General features: G+C 43.0%; 1 protein-coding gene across 1 annotated transcript in view; it reads left to right on the forward strand.

Moving 5' to 3' along the window:
* The first annotated feature begins 455 nt into the window (after positions 1-455).
* odad1 (outer dynein arm docking complex subunit 1) overlaps positions 456-16128 on the forward strand; it is a 34918-nt gene continuing 19245 nt past the window's right edge. The window contains exons 1-6 of the mRNA XM_008118442.2: positions 456-559; positions 9237-9336; positions 11035-11224; positions 12576-12698; positions 12795-12908; positions 15237-15304. Coding sequence (XP_008116649.1) covers positions 463-559; positions 9237-9336; positions 11035-11224; positions 12576-12698; positions 12795-12908; positions 15237-15304 — 692 coding nt within the window. The 5' untranslated portion in view covers positions 456-462. The remainder of the gene's footprint in view (positions 560-9236; positions 9337-11034; positions 11225-12575; positions 12699-12794; positions 12909-15236; positions 15305-16128) is intronic.

Below are 16128 nucleotides of genomic sequence, written 5' to 3' on the forward strand. Positions count from 1 at the left end.
GATGCAATCTTATCAGAAGAATGCTGGGAGGTTCTGGCCATCAAAATCTGAACGATCACACATTTTCCATAAGGGATAAATGTTAGCATATTAGAGAAAATATTGAGACTGTTATTTATTATTGTGTCCCAGATTGTTGTTTTCTTGTCCTTGACAAAAAGTTTTAAAACACCTTACAGCATTACAGTAGTGAGTTTAGTATATAGGCTTCCTCTACCCTCCCATTGTCCTTTCATGCTCACAACCATTAGGCTAAAAGACAGCAATTGGCCTAAGCTTCCACTAAGAAATGTCATGACCAAGTACAATCTGAACTTGGTTTTCCTAATTATAGTCCCAGTGTTCTATTCACTATACCAAATTGGCTGGTCTGAAGCAGTTATTTTCACAACGTGACTCATGGAACCTCACCTTCTCTGTTTCCCTCTTCTCTTTTTTTCTCTTAGCAGGAGAAAACGGAGGATGCCTTTCATCAGACCAGTGTCTGGGCCAGTGTTCAGGCCGGTCTTCAGATCAGCATCAAGCATCCGATCTGAAAGCAGCGATGTGGACGTGCTCGGTAATTTTCTAGAGAGGGAAGGATGATATTGCTCAGGGAGATTTGGGTTCCTAGAATCCACATCTAGAAAGAATACTGGTTTGGGAACCTTTTAATTTTTGCATTCCTATATGGAGTTTCTGCTGTGATCCTAATTTCAAATGGTGGAGCTATTTGGAACTCTCTTTTGTTAGAATAGGAAACAGCAAAGAATGGTCTCTGTTTGAATTGATCTGTGTTAAGTCTAACACAGGTTCCAATGAACTTGTGGGCGAAACTGTCAGAGTCATGTGCTCCCAGTAGGGTTTCCCTGGGTGGTAGGGCTGCAGGGGAGGAACCAGACCAAGCACCATCAGAAGTCCTCAATAACGGAGCAGCGGGATGATAACGGTTACATGTTACAGTGGCTGTGAAGGTGGAAGAAGGCTGTAACACAAGAGAAGCCATTGGTTGTCAGGTTAATCATGTCCTTGGGTGTGCACCTCATTCTTTGAAGACTGTGTGTTGATTGGTTGTGCACTGATCTCCACACATAAATCAAATTCATGCACAATAAAACAAAACCAACAAAAGTCCCATGGTAATCGTAGGCGATCCCTCGTAGCTCGAGGACGATTGTCTTCCATCTTGGGGGTGGGTTCTTAGGTGGCTGAAGAGACTGATTCTTGACCCGCATATTCTCCCGCAGTGAGGACATCGGTTTCCAGGTGGAAAGCGGTCCCGGTCGGGGTTAGCTTGACGCTCCTTCCTCTTGGCACGTTTCACCCTTAAGCCCTCCGTTCGTGTCTCTTCGAACTCCGCAGCACTGCTGGTCACAGCTGACCTCCAATTAGAGTGCTCAAGGGCCAGGGCTTCCCAGTTCTCAGTGTCTATGCCACAGTTATTAAGGTTGGCTTTGAGCCCATCTTTAAATCTCTTTTCCTGCCCACCAACATTCCGTTTCCCATTCTTGAGTACGGAGTAGAGTAACTGCTTTGGGAGACAGTGATCGGGCATTCGGACAATGTGGCCAGTCCAGCGGAGTTGATGGCGTAGGAGCATCGCTTCAGTGCTGGTAGTCTTTGCTTCTTCCAGCACGCTGATGTTTGTCCGCCTGTCTTCCCAAGAGATTTGCAGGATTTTCCTGAGGCAACGCTGATGGAAACGCTCCAGGAGTTTGGTGTGACGTCTATACACAGTCCACGTTTTGCAGGCGTAGAGCAGGGTTGGGAGGACAGTGGCTTTATAAACAAGCACCTTGGTATCTCTACGGATGTCCCGGTCATCAAACACTCTCTGCTTCATACGGAAAAATGCTGCACTCGCAGAGCTCAGGCGGTGTTGTATTTCAGTGTCGATGTTGACTTTTGTGGAGAGGTGGCTGCCAAGGTAGCGGAAATCGTCAACGTTTTCTAATGTTACACCATTAAGCTGTATTCCTGGCTTTGCAGAGGAATTAGCTGGTGCCTGTTGGAAGAGCACTTTGGTTTTCTCGATGTTCAGTGAGAGGCTGAGCTTCTCGTATGCTTCTGCTAAGGTGTTTAGAGTGGCTTGTAGGTCTTCTTCTGAATGCGCACAGACTATGTTGTCATCAGCATATTGGAGTTCTATAACAGATGTTGTGGTGACCTTGGTTTTGGCTTTCAGTCTGCTGAGGTTAAATAGCTTGCCATCTGTCCGATAGATTATTTCCACTCCGGTGGGAAGCTTCCCATCAACAAAGTGAAGTATCATAGCGATGAAGATGGAAAATAAGGTGGGGGCAATAACACATCCCTGCTTGACACCTGATTCCACCTTAAATGGGTCACTTTGGGAGCCGTTGCTGTCCAAGACTGTTGCCATCATGTCATCATGGAGGAGCCGCAGGATGTTCACAAATTTGTCAGGGCACCCGATTTTTTGGAGGATGGTCCAGAGAGCGCTGCGATTCACTGTGTCAAATGCCTTTGCAAGGTCAATGAATGCCATGTACAGAGGTTGGTTTTGTTCCCTGCATTTTTCTTGGAGCTGTCGTGCAGTGAAGATCATGTCCACTGTTCCTCTGGAGGGGCGGAAGCCATTCTGGGATTCTGGGAGGGTGTCTTCTGAAACAGGGAGAAGGCGGTTTGCAAGGATTCTTGCGAGGATTTTCCCGGTGGAGGTTAGAAGGGAGATACCACGATAGTTCCCGCAGTCTGTTCTGTCCCCTTTCTTGAAAAGGGTGATGATGGTGGCATCCTTGAAGTCAGCTGAGATTTTCTTGGTCATCCACACCTTTTCAATGAGCTGGTGGAGTTGTTGTATCAGTTCAGGTCCACCCTCTTTGAAGATTTCAGCAGGAATCCCATCAGGTCCGCTGGCTTTGTTGTTTTTTTTGTTGGCTGATGGCATTGCTGACTTCTTCCAAACTAGGCAGTGCTGCAAGCTCATCCCTGGTTTGTTGTTGCTGGATTTGTGAGAGGGTCTCTTCGGCCACATTGGAGCTGCGATTCAGCAGGTTCTGGTAGTGCTCTTTCCAACGTAGTGCAATTGATGTTTTGTCCTTCAGAATTTTGGTTCCATCTGATGAGCGTAGAGGCTGTATGCCATGGTTTCTTGGTCCGTAGATGATCTTTGTGGCTTTGAAAAATTCCTGAGCGTCATGGGTATCTGCAAGGTGTTGGATTTCTTCAGCTTTCTTTGTCCACCAGATGTTCTTGAGTTCTCTGGTCCTTCTTTGGACCTCAGCTTTTGCACTGGCATAAAGATCTTTCTTGGCAGCACAGTTGGTGTCTCTCTGCCATGTTTGGAAGGCTTTCCTTTTCTTATCAATTAGCTGTTGGATCTCTTTGTCGTTATCATCAAACCAGTCTTGATGTTTCTTAGTTTGGTATCCAATGGTTTCTTCGCAGGCTGTGATGATGGAGGTCTTCAGTTTGTTCCAATGTTCCTCAACATTTTCGGGGTGTTCTGTGGGTAGATGATCCTTGAGTGTTGTTTGGAGAAGGGCTCGTTTGGAGGGCTCCTGAAGGGCTTGGGTGTCCATTTTGCACCTTGTTTTTCTTCCTTGGAGTCTGCATTTGGGGACGATCTTGATAGCCATCGTGGATCGGATTAACCTGTGGTCCGTCCAGCAGTCATCAGCACCTGTCATGGCTCTTGTGAGAAGCACATCACAGCCGTCTCTAGCACGTGTGATAACATAGTCCAAGAGGTGCCAATGCTTTGACCGAGGGTGCTTCCATGATGTCTTGAGCTTGTTTTTCTGGCGGAAGAGCGTGTTGGTGATGACAAGGTTGTGCTCTCATTTGGTGAGAAGCAAGATGCCATTTGAGTTGCTGTTTCCGACCCCGTCTTTTCCTATGATCCCTGGCCATCCCTTCCGACTCTTGCATTAAAGTCCCCCAGGAGGATGATTTTGTCCTCCTTAGGTATCTCTGATAGGATGGTGTCCAGCTGACAGTAAAAATTTTCCTTGATGTCTTCGTCAGCATCTAGAGTTGGTGCATGGTTGCCTGTTGGTTTTTGGCAAGGTTAATTCGGAGGGTTGAAAGTCATTCATTGATGCCGGTGGGTGCTTCATTCAGGTGCTTCACCAGGTCGTTTCTGATAGCAAAGCCAACTCCGTGTATTCTTCGCTCTTCTTCAGGCAGTCCCTTCCAGAAGAAGGTGTAGCCTCCCTTTTCTTCCTTCAGCTGTCCCTCTCCTGCTCTCCAGGTCTCCTGAAGGGCTGCTATGTCGATCTTAAAGCATCCCAGCTCCCTTGCAATGATAGCAGTCCTGCGTTCGGGGCGTTCGCTGTCAGTATTATCCAACAGTGTCCGTATGTTCCATGTTCCAAAGTTCATTTTTCTTTTTTGGCCGCAGAGTGGTGACCCCTCTGGACGCGGCAGTCCAGTCAGGGTAGGAGAGGCAGACTATGTTTAGGGCACCTTTTCTAGCCCCTTCCCCATGTGGGGTGAGCAGAGCGGATCCTGAAAGGGCTGCTCAGTCATGGATACAGCTGCCGGACTACTCAACTGCCTCGGTCCTTGAGGTAGAACAACTGAGTCCATATCCACCACCCATGTGCCAGTCTGTGACTAGGGGCTTCCAGATTTCACAGTCCTGCCCCCGTCACCACTTGCTGATCGCCATGGGACTTTTGTAGGTTTGTTTTTATTTTTGTTGGAAGACGCCTGTGCGTGATTTTTTTTTAATGTGTGGAGATCGGTGCATGGCCGGTCAACACACAGTCTTCACAGAGTGAGGTTCCAGCAGTGGTGTGGTTAACACAACGAGAGTGGCTTCTCAGTCTGTTGCAGCCTTCTTCCGCCTTCACAGCCGTTGTAACATGTACCATGTTATCCTCCGCCTGCTCCGCCGTTGAGGTCTTTGGGTCTTCGGATTGTGCTTGGTCTGGAACCTCCCCTGCGGCCACTCCTGGGAGTGCATCACTCCAGTGGTTGTGCCCACAGGTTCATTGGAACACGCAAGCCCCCTCACCATGGCAAGGTGACAATCCATCGAGGGGGTAATCATCAAGTGGTGATGTGGGCAGGTGATGTGGTAATCATCAAGTGGTGATGTGGGCAGGACTATGAAATCTGGAAGCCCCTAGTCACAGACTGGCACATGGGTGGTGGATATGGATTCACTTGTTCTATCTCAAGGTCTGAAGCAGCTGACTAGTTCGACAGCTGTATGCACGACTGAACAGCCCTGTTTAAGATCCACTCTGCTCACCACACATGGGAAGGGGACTAGAAAAGGTGCCCTAAACATAGTTGCTGCTCTTATCCCTGACTGGATTGCCATATCCAGAGGAGTCACCACCTTGCGGCCAAAAAAGAAAAATTAACTTTGGAATGTAGAACATATGGACATTGTTAGATAACACAGACAATCAATGCCCTGAAGGCATTGGTGTAATGTTCAAAAATGTTGACCATTTTGCTACCTTGGTAGCCACCTTTCCACAAAAGTAAAAATCGACAGTGAAATACAACACCGCCTGAGCTCTGCAAGTGCAGCATTTCTTCGAATGAAACAGAGAGTGTTTGAGGATAGGGACATTTGTAGGGATACCAAAATGCTTGTTTATAAAGCTATTGGCCTCCCAGCCCTGTTATACACCTGTGACACATGGACTGTCTACAGACGTCACACTCAACTTCTGGAATGATTCCATCAGCGTTGTCTCCAAAAAATCCTGCAAATCGCTTGGGAAGACCGGCGAACAAATGTTAGCATGCTGGAAGAAGCAAAGACTACCTGCACTGAAGCGATGATCCTCTGCCATCAGCTCAGTTGGACTGGCCACATTGTCTGAATGCCAGATCACCGTCTTCCAAAGCAGTTACTTTACTCTCAACTCAAGAACAGAAAACAGAATGTTGGTGGACAGGAAAAGAGATTTAAAGATGGACTTAAATCTAACCTTGAAAACTGGAAATCAATGTCCTCACTGTGAAAGAACATGCAGATCAAGAATAGGTCTCTACAGTCACCTATGGACCCATTGTGAAAACCCTTGGAAGGGCAATTATACTTGGCCACGAGAATGTTAATGTGGGATTTGTGTATTGATAGTGTTTAAATGAAATTTGTGTCTTGCCAGGATTGCATACTGATTGCATCATCCAGAGTGTACTATAGTCTGGAAAGAGTTAATTACTGGGAAGCTGTGATGACCTTGATGTGTGGCTGGAACTGGGGAGTGTCCAGACACAAGTGTGTGTGCATTGCTGATTGCATCTGTTCTGTTCTGTTCTGTCTGCCTAGAGTAAAAGTTCTGTGTTTGTCTGCAAGTCTGTTTGTCTTGTACAATAAAACTTGTATATAGTTTTACCAAAGTCTCTGGATGTCTCTTCGTTCTCCATTCCTCTGACTCCATTCAACTGCTGCTGCGCTGCTAATTACTCTGACAGAGAAATTGCTTATGACGATCATGAAGTCTAAAAAACATAAAGAGAGGAATTTCTCACCCAGAACCTAGTAGTACCAAATTGATGTAGTCTAGCCCAGTGATTCCAAAATTCTAGTACTCCAAGTGTTGTGGACTTCAACTCCCAGAAGCCTCAGCTGCCTTGACCAAAGATCAAGGGGGCTGCAGTCCAAAATACCTGGAAAACCCAAGTTTGATAAATACTGGGCTAGCCTATTACAACTTTGTCTCTTTTGTTTCTTTCCATTTTACTCCTACTCGACATAAGCCAAAGTTCACAGGTGAAGGAAGTGTAGTTCCAAATGCTTGGAGGGAACCAGACTGAGGAAGGCTGATCCATCCCAGTACTGTATTTTGTTTCCACTCATAACCTCATGACCTATCACAAAGTGAATGGCTTGAATTTGTTCTTTGAATAGCCTCTGAGTAATTTTGGCTGTTGTAGAGAATGTCTCAGTTTGGTCAGGATCTGTTGTACTTTTGCCTGATATATACTTTGTTTTTGTTCCCTTCAATGTGGTGGTTCTGGGCTGGAATCCAGGTACATATTTATGCATCTCCCAATATGTCAGGTTCTTCTCCTTTCATCCACATTTGGAAATGCCTCCTTCCCAAAGTTAATGAAATGGGAGTAGAGCATCTCTGTTGTTTCGCAGGACAGTGGCATTTCTGAAAAATAGTTTTGGTGAAGGCTTCCTAGAATTACTGCATATTTTTGTGCATTATGATTACATGGATATTCTACTGAGAGTAGGATGCTATTTTTTGTGGTTATAGAACTTCCTGTGTATTTCTCTGTCTCATACAACTATAAAATTCTTTTGCCATTGGCAAGTAAGGAAAATCAACTATCCAGCATGACTGTTTCATAGAGGCATTTGAAAGGAGGCATTGATTGTGGTCTTGTTACACAAATCCCAGAGTACTGTCATGAAAAACTATGCAGCCAGTAACAAGAGAAATTCTTCCTGTGGAGGTTGTGCTAGTAACTCATTGTTTATAGTGAAAATTATATAACTACACCAGACTTGTATTGATTTTCCTTGATGGGAAATGAAGGTAGCAAGCAGTACTACACAAACGTATAAGACATAACTAGGGAATCTTTGGTTCTTTGATAACCAAATCAAATGATTTCCAGCTTCTTCATTGTTTGCCAAGAAGGGACTGGGGAATATTTTGTCCAGTCAAACTAGAATGTTGCCATGGGCGGCAGCTGTTAGAAGGGAACAGAAAGTCAAGAAATGAAACCTTTGTATTCAAATAATAGGGACAGAAAAATAGAACAGGGTGCTTTGGCTATTTTCCACATGCTTTGGTGAGTTTTTATGAGCAAACCAACCATTTTCAGTGAATTTGAAATCCAGCAGGGACCAAATTAACATCGTTGAGGTACAAATTGTCCAAATTCTGCCTAGCAGATGGGGAACACATGTGGTATGAGTCAGTAGCTGTATGAGGATCCAGGGAGTGAGTCATTCACTTGATTTGAGTGAGCAAATATGGTAGGGAACCAAATGAAAATGTATTTATTTGTCACTAAGGACAGGCATCTGTAAGGCAAAGATGGAAGCAGGGCAGGTGGAAAGAATAGGGGTTCATCCAGGCAAGAACCTTGTGACTATTCCCCTATCACTTGTGTTCTGTAGCATGTGGTTAACAATTCAGAAAGCCTCCTGGCACAAGGTAGGCATTGTCATTAGCTATGTATTGTTGTTTATTGATTTGACTTATGGTCACCCTATGAGAGAGAAATCTCTAAGACACCTTGCTATTATATCAAGGTCAGGGCCATGGTTTTCTTGCTACTGGTGATATGATCTTCCTTTTCCTACTACCTTCAGGTTTATGTTGTATTATCTTTTCTAATCAGTCACATTGTCTCATTATATGTCCAACATATAGTTAGTTGTTTTGATTTGTGTTGAGAGTTCAAGTCTTCTTTGATGGCCTTTAAACAGAGTTTGGATGACTATCTATTAGGGGTACTTTGGCCCCTCAATATGCTTTGTGGAGCCCCAAGGGAACCACGGAGCACACTTTGAGAACCCCTGGATAAAATGCCTCTTTTGTTCCTTCCAATCTATGATTTTATGCTCTTGGACCCATATATTGGTATTTTTGACGATCCGTGGAACTCTTCTCCAGCCTCATATTTCAAATTGATTTCCATCTGAATTATTTTGAATCGGTTGAGTAATCACTTTTCTCTAAGCGACTTGAAATGTTTTTACTCATGATGTGTACATTCCCCTAGCATTCACTTCTGACAGGTTTTCCAGGCTTTCTTTTTTGTAAAATTGCAAAATCCTGCAAAACCAATTTCATCAGCAGTAACTATGGGAGAAAAGAAAGCTTTGTTCACACACCACTTTGCAACGCAAGGTGTCTCTCAAATCTCTTTGGTTCTCTTAAATTGTCTCTTTTTAAAGAAATCATAATTTTAAAAGAAGCAACTTGGAATTAATTATGCAAATGGGTGCCATGGGTGACAATTAAATTAGATTTCTTTGCCAAACACAGAATGAAAATTCACTTTTTCCCCTTGGTTGTTAGCCACAGTGCCTGTTGTCCCAATTAATGTTCCAGATATGAAACTTTCATACAGCTTTGCAAAGCAACTTTTTTCAGCATATGCCCAGGTTGAGAATTGTAGTCCCAAAAATAAAGTTTCACAAGCTCTGGGTTTTTAGCAGGATTTCATGCACCATCCTTTCAATAAGAGAAATAGATCACAGCTAGAAGATCATCATTCTAAATTTTCCAGCCCATCTTTCTTTTCTCTCTTTCCTGCAACTATTAATATTTTTCTTGGTTTTTGTGTTTCACCAGCGGGTGTTGAGTTGGCTAAACTTCAGCGCCAGGTCCGTATCTTAGAGAACAACCGTCGTTCCTATATTGTGGAATCTCGTGAAATCATGCGTCGACAAATGTATGTATTATTTACCCAACATCCTTCACCATCATGAAATGTGTCTTAAAACCTACCAAAACATATTGTTGGTGGAAGGGATATTTTTTCTCTTTACAGTGAAATGTCATTTTTTTTTTGCATTGTCTTCCTTGTTATGCTGGAGGTAGACAAAGCTGCAACTATTTTGATAAAAGCTTTACCTCTCATGATCAAACAATCCTTTTTGTCAGTGTTGTCTATAATCTAGCAAGTTCTGGAAACTTTACAAAAACTGTAAAATAAGAGCATACAGGAGCTGTGCTTGAACAAATCAAAGGTCCAAATAGTCTGTGTAGAAGCCAACTCTCAAGCGGTATTAAAGAACACAGATAGAAGACTCAAGGATACATAATGTTAGCTTTAAGTCCATTGTAATAAAGTGTACAATAAAAATGTAAATGTTTGAACATCAAATTGTTGCGCTACAGCACATATGAGTGATGCTGTTAATTAAATCCAGAAGGCTGTGAAACCCTCAACATAAGGACCTTTTTAAGTTGAGGTTAAACAAAAAAAAGTTTCTAATTCTAAGCTACGTGTAATATAGGTACTATTTCTATATTATAGGGTCTTATATTTATAGTGTTGGTTACTGTCTGGAGACCCTTCAGGCGTATATTTTTGTTTTTGAAGGCAGGGTATTTGCTGAGGCTACACCCTTCCCTGGTTGCTGCTAAGAAACAGGGAATGTGTTCACTATGTGCCCTTTCCCCCAGCAGAGTTAGGATTTGGTCAGCATTACTGACTCAAGCTTTGGCAGGGCTAACCTGGGGGAGCTTTCATATAAATCATAGATTACTTGCCCCTTTCGTAAGCTTAGAAACAGGATAGAAAGCACCCTCTCATTTGTGGCCCTTTGTAATTGGTACTGGGAGGCATAATGCCCTCAATAGTGAGGTAAAATATGGTCGTCACATCTAGCAGTTATTGATAGCCTTATCTTCCTTGAGGCTCCTTTCAAACTAGCTCCACATTTCACATTGGAGGAAATTAGCTTCAATTAGCCCAGTCCTTACCTCTCGGTTTTTATCGCTGAGTCTGGAATGCATCCCACTTTAAGGAGTATTTCTTGGTCATATGACTTGGCAAAAAGGTGATATCTGGTATCTGTCCTCTGGCTCCCATCTCTTGTTCTGAAATTTCCAGTTCTGGTTTTATGGAGAGACTGGATATTGTTCATCCTGCAGCAACGAGATAGTTATTAATTGAACACCAGAAAACCATTTCTTATGGCAACTCCATGAATTTCAAGATATTTTCTTAGGCAAAGAGTACTCAGAAGCAATTTGCTCTTGCTGTCCTCTAGCCTTTTCCATCCAAATACTCACCAGGCCTGACCCTGCACAGTTCCCAAGTTCAGATAGGAACTGATGCCTTTAAGGTATTTGGGCACTAGCTGATGTAAATGTTGACATCACATACATGCATATGGCAACTGATATTGCCCCTGGCAACACATAGTAGATAATTCGGTTGGTAGCCTCAGATCTCCAGATTTTTTTCCAACTTAAATCCCCAGCTGTGTCCACAAAGCTCCTCTGAACTGGCGCTGCCACCAATCCCAGCCAAGCCTCACCACCACTGCAGCCATGAAGTTCCCAAACGTGCCTGTGCAGCTGTTTCTCACCATGTCATCCTACCACCTCTGACCACCCCTGACCCCCTTGTTTTGGACAGGGACCAGGTGAAGCGCCTGCGGAAGGAGAATGAAGACCTAGTACGCAGGTTAGCTGTGGCTCGGAACCGCATCAACCAGAAGGGGGATAAATCCAAATTCAACACTCTCCGTTCCCTGTTGAGGCAGCGGGATGAGGTGGTACAGCAAATCACTGAAGAGAAGAAGCATATAGCCCTTCTTGATAAGGAGGTACGGTGAGATAAAAATAAAGATGCTTAGGGGTTCTTAAAATGCAGTGTGGATTTACTAAAAACAGCAGGATGATCAAATTCCTGCATATGTTGTTGGACTTGAAACTTCACCATGATTAAAAAAAAACTCTGTCCACAAAGATCTCAAAAGTCAGGTAGATTCACATGGGAGAACAGGATATAGAAGAGGGGCAGGAAAATACAGCTTATGTTATATGAGAAAAGCAGAGACACAAGGAGGATGTGGAGATATAATGGAAACACCTAAGTATTAACTTCTAAAACAACACACACACACACACACTTTTTCTCTTTTCTATCTCCAGGCAGTGTCAGACTGGAGATAGAAATACTGATTGCCAGGAGACAAAGGGGGCCCACCCACAACTATAAGACTATAATTTATTATTAGAGAGGTGGGTAACAAATAAAATACATTATTATCATCATCATCATCATCGTCATTTAATTTTTGTAAGTCATAAATATCTTTAAAAAAAACCAAATAAGTAAAAAGGCAAAATTAAAAGTATTACAGTGTTCCCTCACTTTGTAGACGACTCTGCCCCCTCTTCCGAGGCCTCCATGTTTCCTGGCGTGGCCCAGCTGGAGCAGGGGGAGAAGCTGGATCTGGCCGCCTCTTCCAGGCTCTTGCTGCTGCCATCGGCCTTCACTCACTCACTCACTCACTTACCCTTGCTCACTCATCCAGTAGGGGCAGCATTCCTTCTTCCCTGGCTGCAGGAGCAGAGGCAGCCAGGGCAACATGGTGGGCCTGGAGCAAGGGCCCAGCCGGCATTGGTAGGGAAGGGTTCACTAGCTCCCCAGGGCTTGCAGGGGCCAGAAAGGCCACATAACAATTAAAATAATGTTTAAATATACCCCAGTTTCCCCGCAAAACAGCAAGTTTGCAAAAAGCAAACCGCGAAGTAGCAAGGGAATACTGTATTCATATACTATTAATAGTTGCATGCAGTAATAATATTAGAACTTCTATTGTATTTTCTAGCTGCTAAAAGATCATTCACATTTTTAACAATGTTCAAGGGAGCCCACTTCAATATGTTTAAGCAGGCTTACTTGTCATCTGGCAAGCTGACACTCTGATCAGTCTGCCACTGTCTCCAGATAAAGGGAAACTGGGAACTAATGAGAAATAGGGAGGGCAGTGTGATCTTCTGTTTGCTTGTTTTTTAATTACTTACTGGTAGTTTGCTGGGAGTGAAAGCTGGCAGGTAAAACTCTAGTGTCATATTTCTGAGAATCAAGAGTTTTCTGTTCCTTTCCAAGTATGAAACAAGCTCCCACTATTTTTCTATGTATTTCTTTTCCTCCCTGATCATTGACAGATCCAAGTTTGGAATAAACGTTTGGATGACCAAAAGCAATCAGTAGGCAGAGCGAGACAGCTCCGGCAACAGAAAATCCAGTTGCAGAAGAGGACACGGATAGTAAATAACCAGCTATACAAGGTAAAAACGTGTGGGTGTGTATGATGATGTTGCTGAAAATCAGGACTCATCTTGGTTGTTTCACCTTTCCCCTCCTGTTCCACTTTGCACTTCCAGGTCTCTACAGATTTTAGTTCTCGGATGGCCTTGAATTCACAGCTACGTGATGATATAACAACTCTTCAGATTGAGCACAAACGCTTTGAACAGCTTTACAAGCAGCTAGAGACGGTAGGGTCACATTAAGAAAAATATGGGAGAGAGTGTGCACGATAATCCTGCCTGACAGAATTTCTGAAGGCACCTGTAGTCAGAATGTCAATAATGGGCTAATAGATTATCTTAAAGAATTCTGCGATCAGGTTGCTGGGTGAGAACTCCAGCACAAAATGGAAGGGTGTGATTGAAGGTGGTACTATAAAAACCAAAGCTGATTATTAGCTGAAAAGGGAACTTGAAACTAAATCACTGTGTTTAAAAATGCATTATTTGTAATAAATGTTATAGTGTTGTTCAGCCACTTGATTCTGGGACAGAATTTTATAATGCTCCTTCTTGATGCCTCCCAAAAGCTAGTTCAGAAGGCCTTATCCTCCTTCCAATCCATTTTTTCTTTTTTTTAAAATTCAACCTGATTCAGTTGCATTTATTAACCTTCATCTAGGCAGACCAGATATTTTATTTCACCACAGTCAGATTTTCTTGCAGAAATCACACAGATTCAGAACACCAAAGTTGACATTTTTCAGCATTACTGTCTGAGGAATAATACAGAGTGCTTTTGAGTTGCAGCTATCTGCCATGTATGGCTTTCCCTCAAAGCAATAGCAATATTTTGTGTTGTGCTCTAAAAAGGGAGAGCTGACAGCTCTTCAGAAACAAATGTACCGTCTCTCATGAACATGTGTTTTCTGGTTCTGGCTGTTTGGGAGTTGTGGAATAGCTTTGAGTCTGTCCCATAAATACCAGTGTATATACGAGGAATGTTCAAACCTTGTAATAAACTCAAATTTCTAGGGAGCCAGAAAATACACTACATTAAGTCACTCAATGCAAGATTTTAAAATAAAAAGTTTGCCTAGATGAGAAAATTAAAGAGGACTTGAAAGCTGAAAACCTGTCACGTTCCCAGGTCAACCCACATTAGTTAGAATTCAAAAACATAGCTGTGTTGGAATAGCAGTAGCACCTTGGAGGCTTAAGTGAGAGAAAGATGTTAATTTACTTCCTCAAATGCATAGAGTGAACTAGTTCCTTGGAACAGACCTTTATGAGCAGACATAGAGATGCAAAACCTGTGAGTATAGTGATGGGGTGACAATTTTGGTTGAGGATAAAGAGGAAAGATGGTGTTCAAATCCAGCATGCATCGATAGTGGAGGAAGTTATGAGGTCTCTCTTGGCCAGTTTATCACACCTTCTTTCTGGTTTTCAGCCACCATTACACTATATTCCAGTAACTCCCTCCACCACTCTGTGCATCTTGGCCTTAGGCAACAACTTTTATTCTGTCTTTATTTCTCAATGACCACCCATCCTGAATTTGTCACTTCATCGCTATAGTCACAAGATCCAACCAGTCCATCCTCCAGGAAATAATGCCCGACTGCTCACTGGAGGGAAGGATATTAGAGGCAAAGTTGAAGTATTTTGGCCACATCATGAGGAGACAGGAAAGCTTGGAAAAGATCATGATGCTGGGAAAAATGGAAGGAAAAAGGAAGAGAGGCCGACCAAGGACGAGATGGATGGACGGTATCCTTGAAGTGACTGGCTTGACCTTGAAGGAACTGGGGGCGATGACGGTCGACAGGGAGCTCTGGCGTGGACTGGTCCATGAGGTCACGAAGAGTCGAAAACGACTGAACGAGTGAGACGACAATGGCTATTTATACAGTCTGCTCATAAAGATCCATTCCTAGATGCTCGTTCACTCTTTGCATCTGAGGAATTACACTAAGTTTACCAAAGCTTAAACCTTTCTCTCGGTTTCAAAGGCTCTACAACATCCCTTATTTGGCAATCTGCATTTTTGTGGATTATTTCCCAAATATGAACAATGCATAGATCTGCAGGTGTGTTTGTTGTGTTGTGTCACATTGTTTTGTATTTTTACATCACTTTTCCCAATATGGGAGCCAAAGCGGCTTTCAGTATGAATTAAACCAAACACAGTTTTGTTTTAATTCATGCTCTGCTTCTGATTGACTACACTTTTTCAAAATATGGCCAGTTTGCTACATTGCAAACCACTTGAAGAATTGTCTGCAATTTTCTGTATGATGGCAAACATCGCAAATACACATGTTAGGTTTAGTCCTGGTTGGCTAAGTTAAAAAGCATGAAGAAGAATTGTAAACATTGTTTGCAAAGCAAATTTAGTACTGGGAAAATATATGAATGGATATTGCTAGGCATGATTGATGACAATTTGGAAAGAAAGGATGGGTTGCAGTTAGCCTACAAGAAAGATCTTCATAAATAAGCATGGTCCTCCAGTTGGTGTAACTAAGTTGCGCTAAATCTAAATCTTTCTTTCTTTTTTCTTTCATTCCTTAGGAGATGCTTGAGGCTCGTAAAGCCGTTGCAACCATTGTCAGCACATCCGCTGCCGCCAATGAAGCAAGGTTGGGAGAAAAGGGAACTCATGCAGTGGGGAATAATTGACCTCACACTTGGATGCTGCCCTGTACTGTTCAAACCCCAGGCATTATATAACTCCACCAAGTCCTTGATAGATTCTTAATTGCCTTGTGGCCTTCCCCCATTTAATCCATTGGAATAGCTTTATAAGGATTAATCACACACCACCTTCTAGTGTAGCCTTAAGGCAGCTGGTTTCTGATATCAAAGGCAAGTGCTGTGCAAATTTTGTGTAAGGAAAAGCGGAACTTGGTTCCTCTGCTAAATATTTGCAAACTGCCCAGTTTTGTATTGTTGTTTGTTGCAAGGGACTGTCCAGAGAACTGAAGCTTTCCGGGGCAGTCTGATTACTCAAATCATAATGTTTCCCCTGGTTGCAGAGTTTTCTAAGCAGTGCTAATAGACTTTCAAGCCTCTCTCTGCAAAGATAAGAATAGAAAAGATCTTTAAATATTCTCAGGTTGCTAGAGTTTTGCCTGATTTCACCTTGATTGTCCCTTCTCCACACTGCAAATCAGAGAGTACCTGCATCATTTGATGAGATGGATAATAGGTCGGATCAGGAGCTAGGAAATTGGATTCTTGAGTTCTTTAGACTGGGGTCTCATTTGACTGTAATGTTCTCTGGTGATTTGGTTTCATAAATAGGGAACGGTGGCCAGCTGCTTTGAAGAATAAAAAGCCTCGAGCAAGGATTTGGCTTTGAACATATGAAAGCCTCTAGGATGGAGTTAGAGCATCCATCTTGCATAGAATTGTCAAGAAAAGAGACAGAATATAAATAAATATCACCATCATCCACAAGTGG

Source organism: Anolis carolinensis, chromosome 6 (genome assembly GCF_035594765.1).
Source record: "Anolis carolinensis isolate JA03-04 chromosome 6, rAnoCar3.1.pri, whole genome shotgun sequence".
Taxonomy (NCBI): Eukaryota; Metazoa; Chordata; class Lepidosauria; order Squamata; family Dactyloidae; genus Anolis; species Anolis carolinensis.